The 16295-nt window shown below is 39.3% G+C and overlaps 1 protein-coding gene across 7 annotated transcripts in view; it reads left to right on the top strand.

Moving 5' to 3' along the window:
• Nucleotides 1-16295, top strand: part of dmd (dystrophin) — a 160426-nt gene that overhangs the window by 38327 nt on the left and 105804 nt on the right. For all 7 annotated transcript variants that reach the window (XM_049014884.1, XM_049014641.1, XM_049014466.1 and 4 more), the window contains exons 2-3: nucleotides 3315-3376; nucleotides 14812-14904. In XM_049014884.1, the coding sequence (XP_048870841.1) occupies nucleotides 3315-3376; nucleotides 14812-14904 (155 nt within the window). The remainder of the gene's footprint in view (nucleotides 1-3314; nucleotides 3377-14811; nucleotides 14905-16295) is intronic.

Here is a 16295-nt window from a genome sequence, read left to right as displayed (position 1 = left end):
ATTAGTTTTAGAGGAGATTTAATGACCTGAAACACAACATCTTTTTTGCATTGGGAAGTTGCCGGGCTTCATATTGCTGCGAAAAGGCTTTTAAATAGAGTATTGATTTCCTGGTTCCCCTTCCTGGATTCTGTTGAATCCCCATCAAAACTGCAAATCGTCCCCTGGCTGTATGTTCCTATTGGCAGCTCCCTGTCTGGGAGCAGTGCTGGGTTTGTGCCCGGAGAATAAGGTGCAGAGATGGAATAGGAGCCTCCATGTTTAGATGGGGATGAAGATGTGATCTGCGTGGATGATGGATGTGGTTGTTGAGATGGCTAAGATGTTTATATGCAGATTAGATACAGGTCTTCTTGTTTATATATAGATGGAGAGCACAGTTTCAGCATGCTTACGATTCAGTTTGGAGACGGTGCTATTTTGGTAGCACTTATTGGTTGATCAAATCTTTCAAGATCTCTTGATAAAGGTGAGAAAACTGGAGTGTTTATTTCATTGTGTTACATTTTAGAAATACTTTTAATGTATCTTTAAATGTTCTCTACTAGAAGTACATAACATGATCTGATCTATGTCTCATGTATGTGGTTCAGTGGTTAGCGCAGTCGCCTCACACTTCTGGGACCTGGGTTTAAGTCTCTGCCAGGATTCCATGGATGTGGAGTTTGCATGTTCTCCCATGTCACAGACCAAAAACATGCTGAGGTTAATTGGAGTTACCAGATTGCCCGTAGGTGTGTGTGTGTGAGTGAATGGTGTGTGAGTGTGCCCTGCAATGGGTCAGCACCCCATCCTGGATGGTTCCCTGCCTTGCACCCATAGCCTCCAGGATAGGTTCTGGACCCCTCCCACAACCCTGAATATGATAAGTAGTTTAGAAAATGGATGGATGGATGGATGGATGACTTCCTACAGCATTTGAATAGTCAGCGTGAGCTGCGGAAAGTAGCAAATGCTTATGCTACCTTCCATCAGTAGCTAGCAAAAAATGTGCATTTCAGAAAAAAAAAGCCTGCATATGTTTGCTTAATAAATTAAATCTATCTCTTCCGTTATATTATAACACATATAAAAAAGGTTAGACATCAAGTTAAAGTGTTAATTAATTAAAGTGTATATGACCCCAAAACTTAATCTATAACAGAATTTACACTTTGTTCCCCTCAAAGGGTAACAGCTGGTGTAAACACAAATTAGAAAGGATCATTTATCTGCACTGTGAAAGGAAACAAAGCCGAGCCATGGTTAGGCATGCTGCTTGCTGAGCACAGCAGCAACCATGAGTCTCCAGATAGTGAAATACAGTCAAAGGGAAACATCCGGAAGTGTGATGATAACATCGCCTAGCTGTTGTGCACAAAGCCCCTTTTCAAACAGGGCAATGCCTTTTTCCAGCTCTTGTGCTGTGGAAAAACAGAAAAGGCAATAGAAATGCCAAGTAGTGTGTGACTGTGATACAACCTGATATGGGTTCTTGCCTTCCTAAGTAGCAAATGTCTGATTTTGAGAAAGCCAACAGAGCTAATTGCATTGTCCAGTACCAAGAATAAATGTTTCGGCGCTTAAAATAGATGTCAGTTAGTTGTTATATAATGGCTAATGATGCCACACATGACAGAGGACTATTGTAACGACAAGCCTAGTTTACTTAAATAATAAACTTTTGCATTTCTTAAGTCATTTTTTTCTGTTAGCATGATGAAATGTCTTTTCATGAGGTACTTGTTAAAAATAATATGGCTTTTAATGTTAAAGATAAAATCTATGGGGGTGTTTAAATAAATGGCATTATATATTTAGATTTGCCATTAAGGACTGGGTATGAACACTTCCTCAGTAATAATTGCTTATCTGTAGAATTAATTAATTAATACCATGTGATATTCTACATACCCTCAAAATATATGTGTTCTATGCATTATGTGTATCATAATATGGTCCCTTCAAGCCTGACCCACCAGCGTCCAGCTTACACTCACTCTTCGGTGAAAGGATCTAAAATGCTGATGGCTCTTTGTGAGCTGAATGCCCTGATTCAGATGGCTGTCTAATTAGATCACAGAATTCTTAATATCCTTCTAGTTTCATATTTAATTTTTATATTCAAGAAAACATATGATGTCCAAAAGTGTAGGAGGACGTATGGGCAACCACTCTGTCACAGAAGGGGAAGACAGACATGGGAGAGACAATGTAAACACAGGAATAATGACAGAGAAATGAGAGAGAGGATGAGATCGGGAAACAGATTTACTGAATGCATCTGTTCTTACCGTTTATTGATTGACTACAGCTTTAGTTGATCTTTTTACATAAATTTGATTCACTTGTTTACCCAAATAAATATTGCCCTGAAGAAATCCATGCACTGCGCCCTATATAAGTGGACCACAGCAGGGCTACCAAGTGATTTGATCAGGCAGGCTTGCACTTTTTGATTCTTTTTGTATATAGTATGGCAACACAAAATTGTTGCTGGGCATGGTTCATATTGAAAGCAAAAAGAAGCTCATTTGAGCGAGATTAGCTGACACAGTTCTATATGTCAAGTCCATAGTACTCTGTATTTACGCATTTGACTCTTGCTGAAAGGTTTAATATACATTATTGATTGGTATGCCATCCATTATACTTTTAAGTGTATTTTAAGTCTGAATCAATTCAGCTACACTCGTGATGTGAGCTGGCAGGTTGGGCTCCCTGGTCTCACTGTCTGATATTTGTATTACTTTGTATGTGCCCTTTTCACTGCACACTGCTCCCTTGATTTGGTCCCCGCCCAACAGATCCACAGTGCAGCTGTGCTGACACTGATTTGTGTCCTCTCTGTGACTAATCTACATTATCTCCCTTCAACACACTAGAGACATAGAGAGAACTGCAATCTGCTCTGCTATCACTGGTCTGGAATTTTCATACTCAAAATTTTGGCCTGGAAAATGTTAATGATGAAAAGCATGGAAATCAAAGTGCACTGTTTGAAACAGCAGACTCTTCGAGGTAGTTTGTGTTTCTGTCTGGCTTAAAAACACACTTCATTTTTGTGTCTATCCTTTTATCAGTTTGCCATAAAGGCTGGGTCACTGTCAACTGAGAGCCTTTTCTAGCAAGCACAAGGCAAAACACAGGGGCCACTGTGGCCAGGATCCTGGTCTATCACAGGGCAGGTGCTCCCACGCAGACAGACAATTTAAATACACCATTGATTGTTTAAATCCTTCTAAATCCTTAGGAAAATACATCAAGTCTTAATAAATAAGTGTAATCCCTTTTAGAACACACAAATCATTCTAATTTATTCTTTTTTTGTGCAGATGAAAGAGAAGATGTTCAAAAGAAAACTTTCACAAAATGGATAAACTCTCAGTTTGCTAAGGTAAGACATGCTCCCAGGGAATTTTCTTAAAAAGCTTCTTTTTTGATTAATATCTTTTGATTTGCAAACATTAAGCAGAGACTGAAGTTCCTCAGTTCTTCTGGAAAGAACGGTGACGAATGCTATGCCACACTATTGTCATGGCGAGCCCAAGCTGACAAGGCATCGTCACGCCATGTCAAGAAAAACGCACTGTTGTTATGGCATGACGTGTGAGGGATGATAAAGAGGGAAGGGAGGGTCAGAGTGGGGAGGGAAGGGAGAAGGCAGCAGTGTGCCCTGAGTACATTTCCACTAACAAGCATGTTTAACTCAATTAATGTGCAACAAGGACAGAGTAGTGGTGCACTTCGAAAATGCAGTAGAGGGCTTCCAGTGTGGCCTCAGAATTGATTAACAAGTACTCCTATTGCAGGAGAAGCTTTTCAACATTACCACTACGTTGTGAATATGAATGAGGATTTGTAGTCTCTCATCAGATTACTCAGCACTCCAGTGCCCAATAGCTTAAATCGGGCAGGTATTCTGCTAAACACAGAGCTGTCTGACTGCTAATAGCAGTCAGTTCACACAATTTCTTGGGGCTAAGTTTAGTGTCTAATTTACAGAAACAAGGATAGTGCTGGAGGTCTAGGTTACATTTGCTTTTAACTGAAGTATACATGTCATGATAGTAGAGGACAATCAGTACCTGATCTGGCAACAGCTTTGGCTTATCATGTTTCAGTGTAGAAATCGTTTTATAGGTAAATGTGAGCTGTATGGGTGTAGCTGTTACTGACATTCAAAAGTGTCTGCGTGTTCAAAAAATTTAATGAGTACTGCTATGTTTGTGCCTTCAACAATGTCAGGAAATATGCCTTGGGTGCCATGACAAGCATTTTTTCATTATTTTTGTAGTCAGATTTGCTAGAGACAGAAGGAATTAAGTAGCTCTAGGGTTAGACTGGGTAGTGATGGTGACAAAGTTGTCGAGTGAGAATGATAAATGTCAGGTAGAAGCGATGATGGCCAAGTGATTAGCAAAAGAAGAAATGATTGTGAATGGTGAAGAACTATATTAAAGGTGCATCTGAGGACATGAAATACATTGGTAGCAGAAGGGAATAGATTGAGCACAGCACTCTTAGACTAAGGCAGAATGTGAATAGAGTAGCTGGAGATGAAGAATGAGTAAGTGCAGAAGTAGTTGAAGATGGGAAGGGGAAGTGACATGTAAATAGACGGAACAAAATCAAATTCAGTTAAGATAGTCCATATATAAATCCCCAGTGTGGCATAACTGTTACGATTAAGCTGTGATTCTAGATTCAATGTGTTTTATTGGCCATGTGCAACAAGTGCATTGGAATACTTACTCACCTAAAGTTATATAAATAAATAAATAAGGAATAGACAATAGACAACTGAAAACAGGTACCACTTACACATTACAATTCACATAAAGAATTAAAAAAGAGAGAATGTGGGTATTGTAGACGGTGACAGTAGAAGGGGAATATTCTTTGAGGAGAAGTCTGTGAGCAGCTGAATATTATATGAGTTGTAAAGGAATGCTGTAGTAACTGGAACGGAGAAAATTGGAGAATGTCCTGCTTTTTTTTGATAGGGGTTATTAGTAGGCCAATCACAGCTGCTCCTGATTTTTAATAAAAAATCTTGAAGAATTATTATGCTGACTCAGATTTTCTTTGTTAACAGATATTGTTTCCTTATGTACAAGGCGTTTCTCCCATGCTTACAATAATGTATATTGAATTTTACACAATAATGAAGTCCTAGGAGTGTATTATATCTCGGTTAGAACACTAATTCTCCATTTAATGTCAGAATAACTATTCTTTATGTCTTTAATTGAGTTGTGTCCCCAAACACAGGAAATTTATTTTCAGCTCTAGAAAGGAATCCTGAGAATGATTTCCCTGCTGTTGAGGCAGGTACCCCAAACAATGGTTCTTCTCGGTTAGATATTACACAATAGGATGATGATTACTGGGAATGTGCCCACATAAATTTGAACTAGTTCCCGTCCCTGGTTATTTGGCGTGATGTTCACAGACAATACCCTGATCTGTCAGAAGCAGCACGGGGCCTTCTTTTGCTTTCTGCATCAACATAATTGTACAAGTCAGCTTCTTGTTTTCTCTTCGATCAGCAATCAAGACCAATAATCAGCTTCGGCTGGAGGTCGGGGTAAAACGTCCAACCTGCCACCTCAGACAACGTTGTGATTTATAAAGTCCTGAACCCAAGCCTGCCATTCTCATTAACTTAAGGCTTATTTTAATTTATTTTGATGTACTGCCTACCATAGATTTTATCTGCTGTGTCTGAAAGCTGTTTGTAGTTTTGTTTTTTTGTGATGTTAAGGTGATGGGAGGGGATGCCTACAGATTCGGTAAAAGATTGCAGCTTTTGGTTTTGGTGGAACTCTTTAACTGGAGCAGGTATGCTAGCTGGATGATGAGTATTTTGGTATAGCTGGTCAGTACATCTCTGGAATCCCATCCACAGTGTTCCCCAGCCTTGTCTTCTAGGCTGCCTGAGATTGGTTCCAGGCCCTCTGCAATCCTCACCAGGATCAGGGATTGAAAGATAGATAGATAGATGGGTAGCTAAACAAAACAAGAAACTGCTGACTCAGCAAATGACAATTGTTGAACAAGTATGCCCAACATTGGGATTGTGTGGCAGGGGCACGCATACGAGAATGTGGCAGCAAGCTGAACAGAAAATTGTCCCCCTTTAATCTTCCGGAGGATTACTGGAGGTTTAAGGTGTGCTGTTGTCATGGTTACCATGAATCTGGTTGTTGTACTGAGGATTTCTCTCACTCTCCCTCATCACCCAGTAGATCCTGACAAAAGCAAACTAATAAAAGCAGGAGATTCTATCATGACATGCAAGGTAAAATCCGAGGGGACATTTCTTTATGTGTGCCAGTATGAACGCACCTAAACCTCACATTCTCCCATTTTTGAATGCTTAAAAAAATAATTCCATTTACTTTTTGCAATTCTTGCAGAATCACCTTTAGCGTCGGTAATTGTGAGACAACAATTCTGTGCCTGATTATGTATACATGGCAGGGACCAACATGACAACACTTCCAGGGCTGAGGCCACAGGTGAGACCTGTGTCAATATGTCACCTGTACCATTGGAGAATCATCCAGTCAAATAGTCAGCTCTGACGGGTCCAGAAGACAGGAGCGGCGACTTCTTGCACAAGACGAGACCAACAGTCTACAGTGGAGTCAAGAATAGTCAAATGAGGGTGGACATAGTCATGCTCAATACAGCAGCTTCAGAGTCAGTGAGGAGCAAAGGGGAGAGCCCAGGATGCCCTAACTGACATAAGCATGCTGACAGAGACAATGGCAGAACTGAGTAGCAGCCATGCATATTATGGTTTACATATCATCATCTGCTCCGGAAAACTGCAACTTATGAACAGCCCAACAGAAGCATTGACATATGATTAAAAAAGCTTGTGTCCATTCTGACATGTAACACTACCCTGTAGCGGTATTTGATTTGATGATCTTAGATCATGAACAATTAAAATGTCTCCACAATCTGCCTGTATGGAGAGATTGTTAGTATTGTGCTACAGTGCACATCCTATCAGTTGCAGCTCTATGGCTCATACACGCGTCTAAAGTTGTTGTCGGCCAAATCATTTTCGACACATCAATAAACTGGTAATAGCAAACAACAAGTTGTGCTTTCTGGATTTCTCTCCTTTTCACAACCTTATCACAACACGCAATGCACAACATGCAGCACATTCCCTGTTTGGCAATGTAGAGGGATAGATGGCACAGAGGAGTTGGGCTTTAAAATGAATTCATCAGCAGTATGGAATTTGTTCGGATTTTCCAAAACCAGTACAGTGCAACCAACAGTTATTTGACAAATTTGCCAAGATAAGGTTCGCAAGTTGGATGGCACCACAGTAAATCTCTTTAACTACCTCAAAAGACCATACCTGAAAGAGTATGTGAGCATGTTTTTGTTTTAGATTTTGTTACCTTATAGGGCTGTATTTATTTAAAATAGGAAGTAGCTTGATTGTACTGTTTAGTAACTTGCAAAACAGTGTTAAAGACTAACATAAAAAAGAATCATGATAAGATGGTAGATTGTGATCCTGCCTGAAAAAAATTGTGATATTTTTACCATATCGCTCACTCCTACTGCCCAGCATACTGCCCATCAGTAACTTATATCAGTAACAGTCCCTTTAGTTTGATAATTTTATCTTTATATTGATACTTTTGTAGTCCTTTTCATTGCAAAATTCTAAGATACTAATTAATATACAAGAAACATGGATAGCAGTCACTTGGTTTAGTGTTTTATTTCAGCTTTTGGAATTAGAGGATATAAAGGCCACATTGGTTTTATTGTATCTTTAGTTCACTAATTGTTTGCTGAAATGTTGCTAAACAATGATACTGAGTCCCAATAAGATATGTTAGACTTTAACTCCTGGGTCAGACCTTCACACAGTGATCTCAACACTGATCCGAGTCCCAAGTACATTCACCTAGTGATATAAAGGAGAGTGAGAGAGAGAGAAAGAGAGAGAGCAAGAGAGAGAAAAATAATCTTGCACTACATATGGAACTGTCCAGAAACATATTCAGCCTTGAAGTCTAATAGAACTTAGAGAGGCCTTCCCAGAGGCAGGAAAGGATATAGAATTAGAGAGAGTAGTGGGAGAAAGAAGAAGATATGGAGAAATACAGATCTAAAGACAGATGAGATGAAAGTGATGGATATGGGATGATATGACAGATGCATAGAAGCCATTTTCAGGTTCCCTGCTCTTTAAAAAAAAGTGACAAGGTATTTTCTTTTTTCTCATACCTAGTGTGATATTCTGGTTTCAATAAAGAGGCCAGATTGAGCTCTAGATCTTCCCACACAGGTGTCAGAATTTAATAATAAGAATGCAAGAAATTATGGAGAAGGGAGATGAGTTGCTGACTGGCTCACTATTTCAATCTGGGAGGAACAAACACACACACCAGCACATATCACCAGAATATACACATACACACATACTGACCCCCACTTCCCCCACACATGCTTATGCATATGAGATGTTTTTGGGGATTTGGGAATGGGAGGACATCATGTGTTAAATGATGGAAGTAATTTAACGGGAAATGACATGGGTAGTAGTAAAGCTGAGTGAGCCAATTAATAAAAAAGAAAAACAGCACAATTTCATTATTCAATTTGTTTGTGTTTTGGGTATTTTGTTAAATAGGATTTATAGGAAATACACAGTTCATGGTGGCTGGATAGGTTGAAAATGCAGTCTGCAGTCTAGGACATTTACATGTGTAGATAGCAATTAAAGGCCAACTGTCATTGGCATGAGCAATTTTTTACATAGAATACTGATAACAATCTGTTAAACTTGTTAAGCTGGAGTGTAAAACCCCTGGTCACTGAGACCATAGGTATACTGTTTCTGTTCTTTCTCACATCTGAGTTGTTTTATTGAAGTTGCAACAGCTGTAAGTTGTTAATTGAACAACTCTAAGTGCTGCAGACATTGTGGCCCAAAAGGACCAGAGTTTCCACACCATGAGAATTTTGTGGCAAAATAAGAGACTGGTCAGAGGAGGTGGTTCAGACTCAGCTGCGAGGTGCTTTATTAAGACAACACAAAAACAGAACAAAGGAAGACATCGACTGAAGGTCAGTGCTAGGTCTTGGTGTGGGGCCTTGACAGCTTAGTGGGGCCAGGTCGAGGCTGTGTGTATCTGTGACAGTGATGCTTTTGCAGGCAACTATCATCAGGTGGAACAGCGGGGGCTGACGGATTGAAAAGAGTTGCAGGTGGGTGAGTTGATCAGCCTTCAGCTATTGAGTCTTGAGGTTTCTATCTTGCAACGCTACACCCAGCCACTGGTTGCTGCCGCCCTTGTGGCCATGCTGCCTAAAAATGGGTTCAGTGATGTCAGAACTGCACAAGGTCTTTGGAAAACAGGCATATTTAAACAGGCTAAAATTATGAACAGAGTAAGCAGATTAAACATTGCTCATTTGAGTGTATATGAATAAGTAAAGAAAACACTCTCATTTGGTGAAATGTTCAAAAACAGTAGATGAAGGGGCCTGTATGAATTTTGTCCCTCTCAGAACCCTGTTTATATAGCTATACAAAGAGACTCTCCAGTTCTGCTCTTTTATCTACCCAATTCTCAGGAACTCAATAGAGTGCTGCATCAGTGGGGCACCACAATATTGGGAATTCGTATTACAACATGTGCTGTGTCTATAGAGGAAACTCCACCATTCTGAATGTTTTGTACAATAAAACCTGACTTTACAATCCTGGGTTTGCCTTACAAACAGGATGTGTGGCTTATGATAGATTATGCAGAAAAGGGCTAAAAACCCATGAACTATACCAGAGAAGTCCTCATAGTCATTGAAAATATTGTATGCCTTAGTTAGTTTACCCTCAGTCCCTAAGGTTGAAACTATAACCTGTAGTGTTGGCTATTTCTTGTTGGCTGTGGAGTGGTGTCTCTGAGGTTAGGAATCTGTGGTCTCAATCGGATGGTCAATCCTATGAATGCCAGGAGTGATCCTACTCCATTGAGCCCTTGAGCAAGGCCCTTAACCTGCAATTGCTTCATCTTCCATATGACGTTAATCTATATCCAGCCCTACAAGGAGGTCCTCCAACTTAAAGGGAAAATTTGGGGTTGGTGACAGGACTGGCACTCCAGCCAAAACTCACACTGTTTCACTCAGACTAGTGTGTTGCTGTAATCAGCCCATGCTCCTTACCTCTGGGTGTAGGACTGGGCGATATCATATCAATATCAATCATCAGGACTTCAGATGACAGGCAAAACATTTGGCCAGTTGCCAGCTTTTAGTTACTATATGGACGTTTATTTATGCCCACAATTTGGTGAGCAGTTTAGCAGTACAGCTAAAATATTAATGAGTCATTTTATGATGCCCAAAAGTAAGTAATTAGTATAAATTTGGCGTATCCTTATGTCTAATAACCTATCGAACTTCAAACTGCTAAAAGTTCCACCACACCACAGACGTCTTTTAACCTTTTTTATCCACAAGATCTCATTTAAAAGATGTTGTGGCTACTGAGCTGTTCCTTTCTTCACCACGTCTTCAATGTGTATCGCACTGAAGTATACCCAACCATAGTATACCAAAACAATATTATGTAGTGTGTCCCACAACAATGCATTCTGCACTGAAGTATACCAAACCGTAGTATACCAAAACAGTATTATCTTGTGTGCTCCGCTACAGTGTATATCGCACTGAAGTATACCCAACCATAGTATACCAAAACAGTATTATGTAGTGTGTCCCACAACAATGCATTCTGCACTGAAGTATACCAAACCATAGTATACCAAAACAGTATTGTCTTGTGTGCTCCGCTATGGTGTATATTTAAAAATTTAAAAATAATGATAATAATACTTCAGATTTGGACATTATTGAATTACATTTTTATAGTATGGATTTGTAAACTGATTCAGATCACTATAAGCCCAGCTTTATAAATATGTAAAATAGTTTAGCTGTTTTGTTCAAATGCTTTTTCCTTGCGAACCTGAATTTGAGAGTAGCAGGCAGACTGGAGTGAGATGGTGTGACAAGGCGGATATCTTCAGGTTACTCGTTCCCCTTAAGTGTCAGCCAGATACTTCTACTGTCTCCTTTTCTTTTCTCTTCTACTCTTCCACTCCCCCTCCCTCTCCCTTTTCTTCTAATTCCCTACTTAGCACTACCACCCCTCTTTACAAACCTCTTATCTTCTGCAGTAGACGAGGCCCTTATGTATAAGACAAGAGCTTATTCCTTTTTTTCAGCTGCAAATTCATGGCATAAAATTCTCTTTGTTTTCACTCCCAGGACATTTTTGTTTTTTTGTTGCTGCATTGCTGAGATTTTTGATGCTGAGCAATTAGATGCATTCTCCCTCAGACACACATGGATAGGCAGAATGACAGAGGACTGCTTTCTGCGTTTCCTGCTCTCTGCGGCTGCCATTCTCCTTCTTCATCTATAATAAAAAATCACTTTTGCAGAGAGAAGCTCAATTAGTGACACAGCATTGTAGGCAGACCCTCTTCTCCTGGGGCTTAATTAAGGGTGAACCAGGGAATTGGAGACCCACTATGAGCAGAAATGATTTCAGACATACTGATTTCTGCCAGGAAAGGGGATTTTTCAGCTTTAACATGATTGATTACCTGCTAAGTTTAACATTATCAAATACATTACGGCTCTCGTGCATTGTGTGTACTGCATGTTGATTGATGGCACAGGCTCTGTGCCGTTAGAAGCAGGCCTTTCCTCACCTAAAGTCGCAGTGGGCTTTACACTCTCACATCCCTTATTTACAGTTGAGAGCCACATCCATGTTTTCTCCATTTATTTTGGATTGAGATTTCTCAATGTGTCAGCGAGTCGTTTTCCCCTTTGAAATCAATACGCCTGGGCTCCCTATGGGCCTTTGTCAATGCACATGCCAGCAAAGGCCGGACACCACTGTTTAGGGAAGAGAGTGTTTTTCACTCTGTCTCCATGGATATGGCTCTGGCCAGTAATTCTCTTTTTATTATAAATACAGAAGCATATTTGTACCAACAGTGTGTTTGTGAAGGGGGTGGTTAAGCCAGAAAAAAATATTGATTTACGACTTCAAAACGTTTAAGGATGTTTGCTGTATGTGAGTAGATACACAGACTGTTTGAAGAATAATGACTTAGTGTGCTGCTATAATGTATAATATTGATATTTGAAGTGTAGTGTAGACTGTTCTAGGATGGTCCAGCTGGTCAGTATTAGGTTTGATTGTTCAATGGTGTTATTCTAACCACTGAGATGTGTGTAAGAGTGTATGTCCTGTAATGTCATGGCGTGGGCATCCTAGGCAACACTGTGACTTGGGTCACTGATGTGGCAGTGTTGACATACCTGTCCTCATTTTCTCCATGTGTTAGTGCAGCATTCCTCCTTCAGATCAAAAACATGTGGCTAGGTGACCCTGAATTGTCCTTAGTGTGTGAGTATGTGACAAGAGATGGACTGGCATCCTGTTTTTGAGTATTTAACTAAATATACTTAATTTATTTGATATTGGCTTTTTTTCAGAGCAATTAATTTACCTTCAGCATGTGAAAATGTTGAATTATGTTTTTTTTATATAATAGTCATTGAACAGATGGCATGAATATTTACCTCAAGAACAATCTTTTGTTATCCGGTATCCAGTTGTTTTTGTTTCATCCTGTGATAGATTTTGTTATTGACTGACGAAAATGGTAAGATGGCATTTTTTCTTAAAGTACAGCTAAACAAAATGTTAAAAATGCACCATGAGGTGAAAAGGCAATCCAGTGGACAGCACTTCTGGTCTTGGGTTTAGTTCCAGCTCCTCCTGATTTCCCACAACCTCTTGATGTTGCAGTATTTATTAACAATGAATGACTGAATGGGGCGGCATGGTGGTGCAGTGGTTAGCACTGTTACCTCACACCTCTGAGACCCAGGTTCTAGTCTCCGCCTGGGTCACATGTGTGTGGAGTTTGCATGTTCGGGTCACATGTGTGTGGAGTTTGCATGTTCTCCCCATGTCGGCGTGGGGTTTCCTCCGGGTACTCCGGTTTCCCCCCACAGTCCAAAGACATGCTGAGGCTAATTGGAGTTGCTAAATTGCTTGTAGATGTGACTGGTGTGTGAGTGTACCCTGTGATGGGCTGGCCCCCCATCCTGGCTTGGATGGATGGATGAATGACTGAATAACAAACAAGGCCATAGCATTTGACTGGTTACTGCTGTGACACAAGGCAGCTGCAAACGCAAAAGAAGAACAAAAAAAAAAAAATCATAAAAATTGTATTTGCAAATGATAATATTTATGTGTAAACTGAGCACTCTTCTGTGGAGGAAAATCAGGTTACAATCAGTCTGGCAGCAGAAGCATTCAGGGCTTCATTTGCTCAACTGATTCTATAGTGCCGGGTTGAGTAGAGGCATTGTTCACAGCAACATGACACACAAAGAGAACCCATATAATCCATCAGTCATTCATCATTTACTCAACTTCACGCACTGACAGAACAATAAGGGGACTGCAGAAAGAAACTCTGGGTGCTCAATGAAGCATATGGAATATACCGTCCACACCAAGCACTCAATAGACATATATTCATCCAACAAGAAATTACACTCCTCATTAAACAAACAGGGCACATCAGATCTCATTACACATTAAAAATATAGAATATATAGGTCAGATACCTTGCTTGTTAAGCATGCAGAGAATAAAAGCTAGATCACATTAAATACATTGGAAATGCAATGAAAAGCATATTCCTCATAAAACATGGGGCAAGGTGGTCAGGTTAAGCATATTTAATGATGAATTTTGTCATGCGAAATCACTACCTTTTTACTGTCAGATTTTGTTACTATTAGAAGTGAACTTTTAATTACAAGATTATAAGCATTATTGATGACTGACCTGCAACGTATATTAGTAACTGGGAAAATATTGTTGTCTGGTAGTTTTTGCACCTGTAACCTACAAACAGAGAACAATCAAACAGAGAACAATCAAGTCCTTTGGGTTACTGATATTTCTGGATGCTTAAAAATAGCAATAGGAATTTGACCAGTGGTGAAAGTTTGTTTAAGATGCTGCATGTAAAATCTAGCTCTATGATATCTAAATAACACTATGGGGAAAGTTTGAAAATGTGGCCGCATGGCAAATGTGACCTCGAGGCAAACATGACCACAACAGCCCTCCCACCATGTGTACACATCAGGAAATGACCCAGCGTTGCTAGGTGACCAAATACTCTGGCATTATCTGTAATCCTGAGAAAAAAAAAAATTTCTTACACATTGTGAATGAAGGCCATATAACACGTAAATACTAAGGGGCGTGCATTCCAAGAGATGAAAGCTTTTTAACTGTGGCGTTTATTCAGTTTTGTATTTCATTCCCGAGCTCATTGCAATGAGGTGTGCATAAAAGAAAAGGCGGAATTGCACAGTCATTTACATCAAAGCTTCATTAGAGTTTTTCTGCCAGAGCAACAGGGGGAATAATGAACCTACTTTGCCTGAGCAACATTTGAGCCCATCGTTGAACGGTGGAATATTCTTTGTTGAATGGGTTTCATCCATGTTTCTCTAATCTCTGAACTGTGCTCATTAAAAGTGTTTTATGACTTAAGCAGCTTCAGGCTTTGTTTATGAGAAATTGTTGAGCATTTGGAGGCATGATATGTAATAATAATATTGGTGGTATTTTGAAGTAACTGGATAGTTATGCAACATAAAGTGAAAGGAAGTTAAAGTTTGCTGTAGGAAGTGGGTTTGATCTCCAGTATTGCTTTATTCTTGCAGGCTGGGAAGCCTCCAATCAATGACCTCTTCACTGACCTATGTGATGGACGACGCCTCCTGGAACTGTTGGAGGGTCTGGCAGGACACGAACTAGTGAGTATTTTATTTGTGTCATGTGTCTCCTGACCTAGTGCCAGGTGAACTCAAATGCAACTTTGGGCAGAAATACTTTTTCAATCAACTGTACTGTAACTGAGTCTTGGCAGAGTGACACAGCCTACCAGACTCTGCTATAGACAACTACTACAGGTATATACAAATACATGTGAGCAGGTACAGTCCTGTTACTCTTCCAAGGGTCGGCTCAGTCTTGGCTCTTAGTACCCATGTGGATTTGAGCTTTTGTTAAATATTGAGGCGTGATTGTGCTGTTCATTGAATATTAACCATGAATTGATCTCTCCTGACAATTCTTATTCTTTTTGGAAGAATAAGCACTATGAGCAATATGTCTATTGATGAAAAAACTGAGAAATATTATAAGAATGTTACTATGAGTTATTTTTGGTCTTCATTTTTGGTCCTTAATGCAATAATACAGTGCCAAATTTAATTATGATAAATTATTTAAGTACTTAGATTGCTGCATTGTTCATAGCTCCAGAACAAATAAGTAACTGAATGACTGGTTAATCCTAATTAAGTTAAATACTAATTTCTGCTGCTGTTTGAGGTGTGAGAATGAACAAAATCAGGTTAAAGCAGTACAGTTTTATTTGGAAAAAAGTACTTCCTTTAGGACGTGTACCTTGTAACTGATAAAAGACGTGGCATCTTGATCTTAATTTCTTAAAAGCCTTTAAAACCTCATTAATTAAAGACTGTTTAAGAACCTTGTGTTATAGCATTATAACTTTAACATTTGTAAAACATTTTATAGACCATCTGTTCAGTGGTTCTGCTCAGTAGGGTTTTGGTATTTTTTTCTTTGTATCAGGCATAGGTGGAAACAAGTTAAGGTAATGTCTTACATAATTAAGGCCTAAGAATCAGTATATATTATATTTATCGATTGTGTTGAAAAAAATATTCACTGGAGATGCTCAGTGGAACAAATACATAATACATACAATAGGAACTAGAATCAGTTGGGGACAACGGCATAACTTTGGATTGAATATTGCGGAGATGATGTCTCTAAGTATTTAAAGCGTATTGGGTAGTATTAGCTGGTTTTGATTACTGGGTTACAACCCCCCCCCATAATTTACGCCTATGGTTGGGGTAATGCTTACTGTACATTTCTTACATTCTAAATGTCCTTCTAGTGCTGCTGAATTCAATGTTACTATTATACAGAATTGTATTTTATTTTCTTATTCGTAAATATTGTATATTGTAGGTTGTAAATAAATGTGACATATTTAACCTACAGTACAGATAAATTAGCCAATTCTGATAATTTAGTTTTCAGTTACCTTAGAATGTGCTCTTCTTTTTTTGTTTAACATTCATGGAGTTATGCTTTGAGCATCTGTATCCCA

This window comes from Brienomyrus brachyistius, chromosome 1 (assembly GCF_023856365.1).
Source record: "Brienomyrus brachyistius isolate T26 chromosome 1, BBRACH_0.4, whole genome shotgun sequence".
NCBI classification, from domain to species: Eukaryota; Metazoa; Chordata; class Actinopteri; order Osteoglossiformes; family Mormyridae; genus Brienomyrus; species Brienomyrus brachyistius.
Note: the sequence above shows the minus strand (reverse complement) of the source record. Positions and strands in the feature narration are given on the sequence as shown.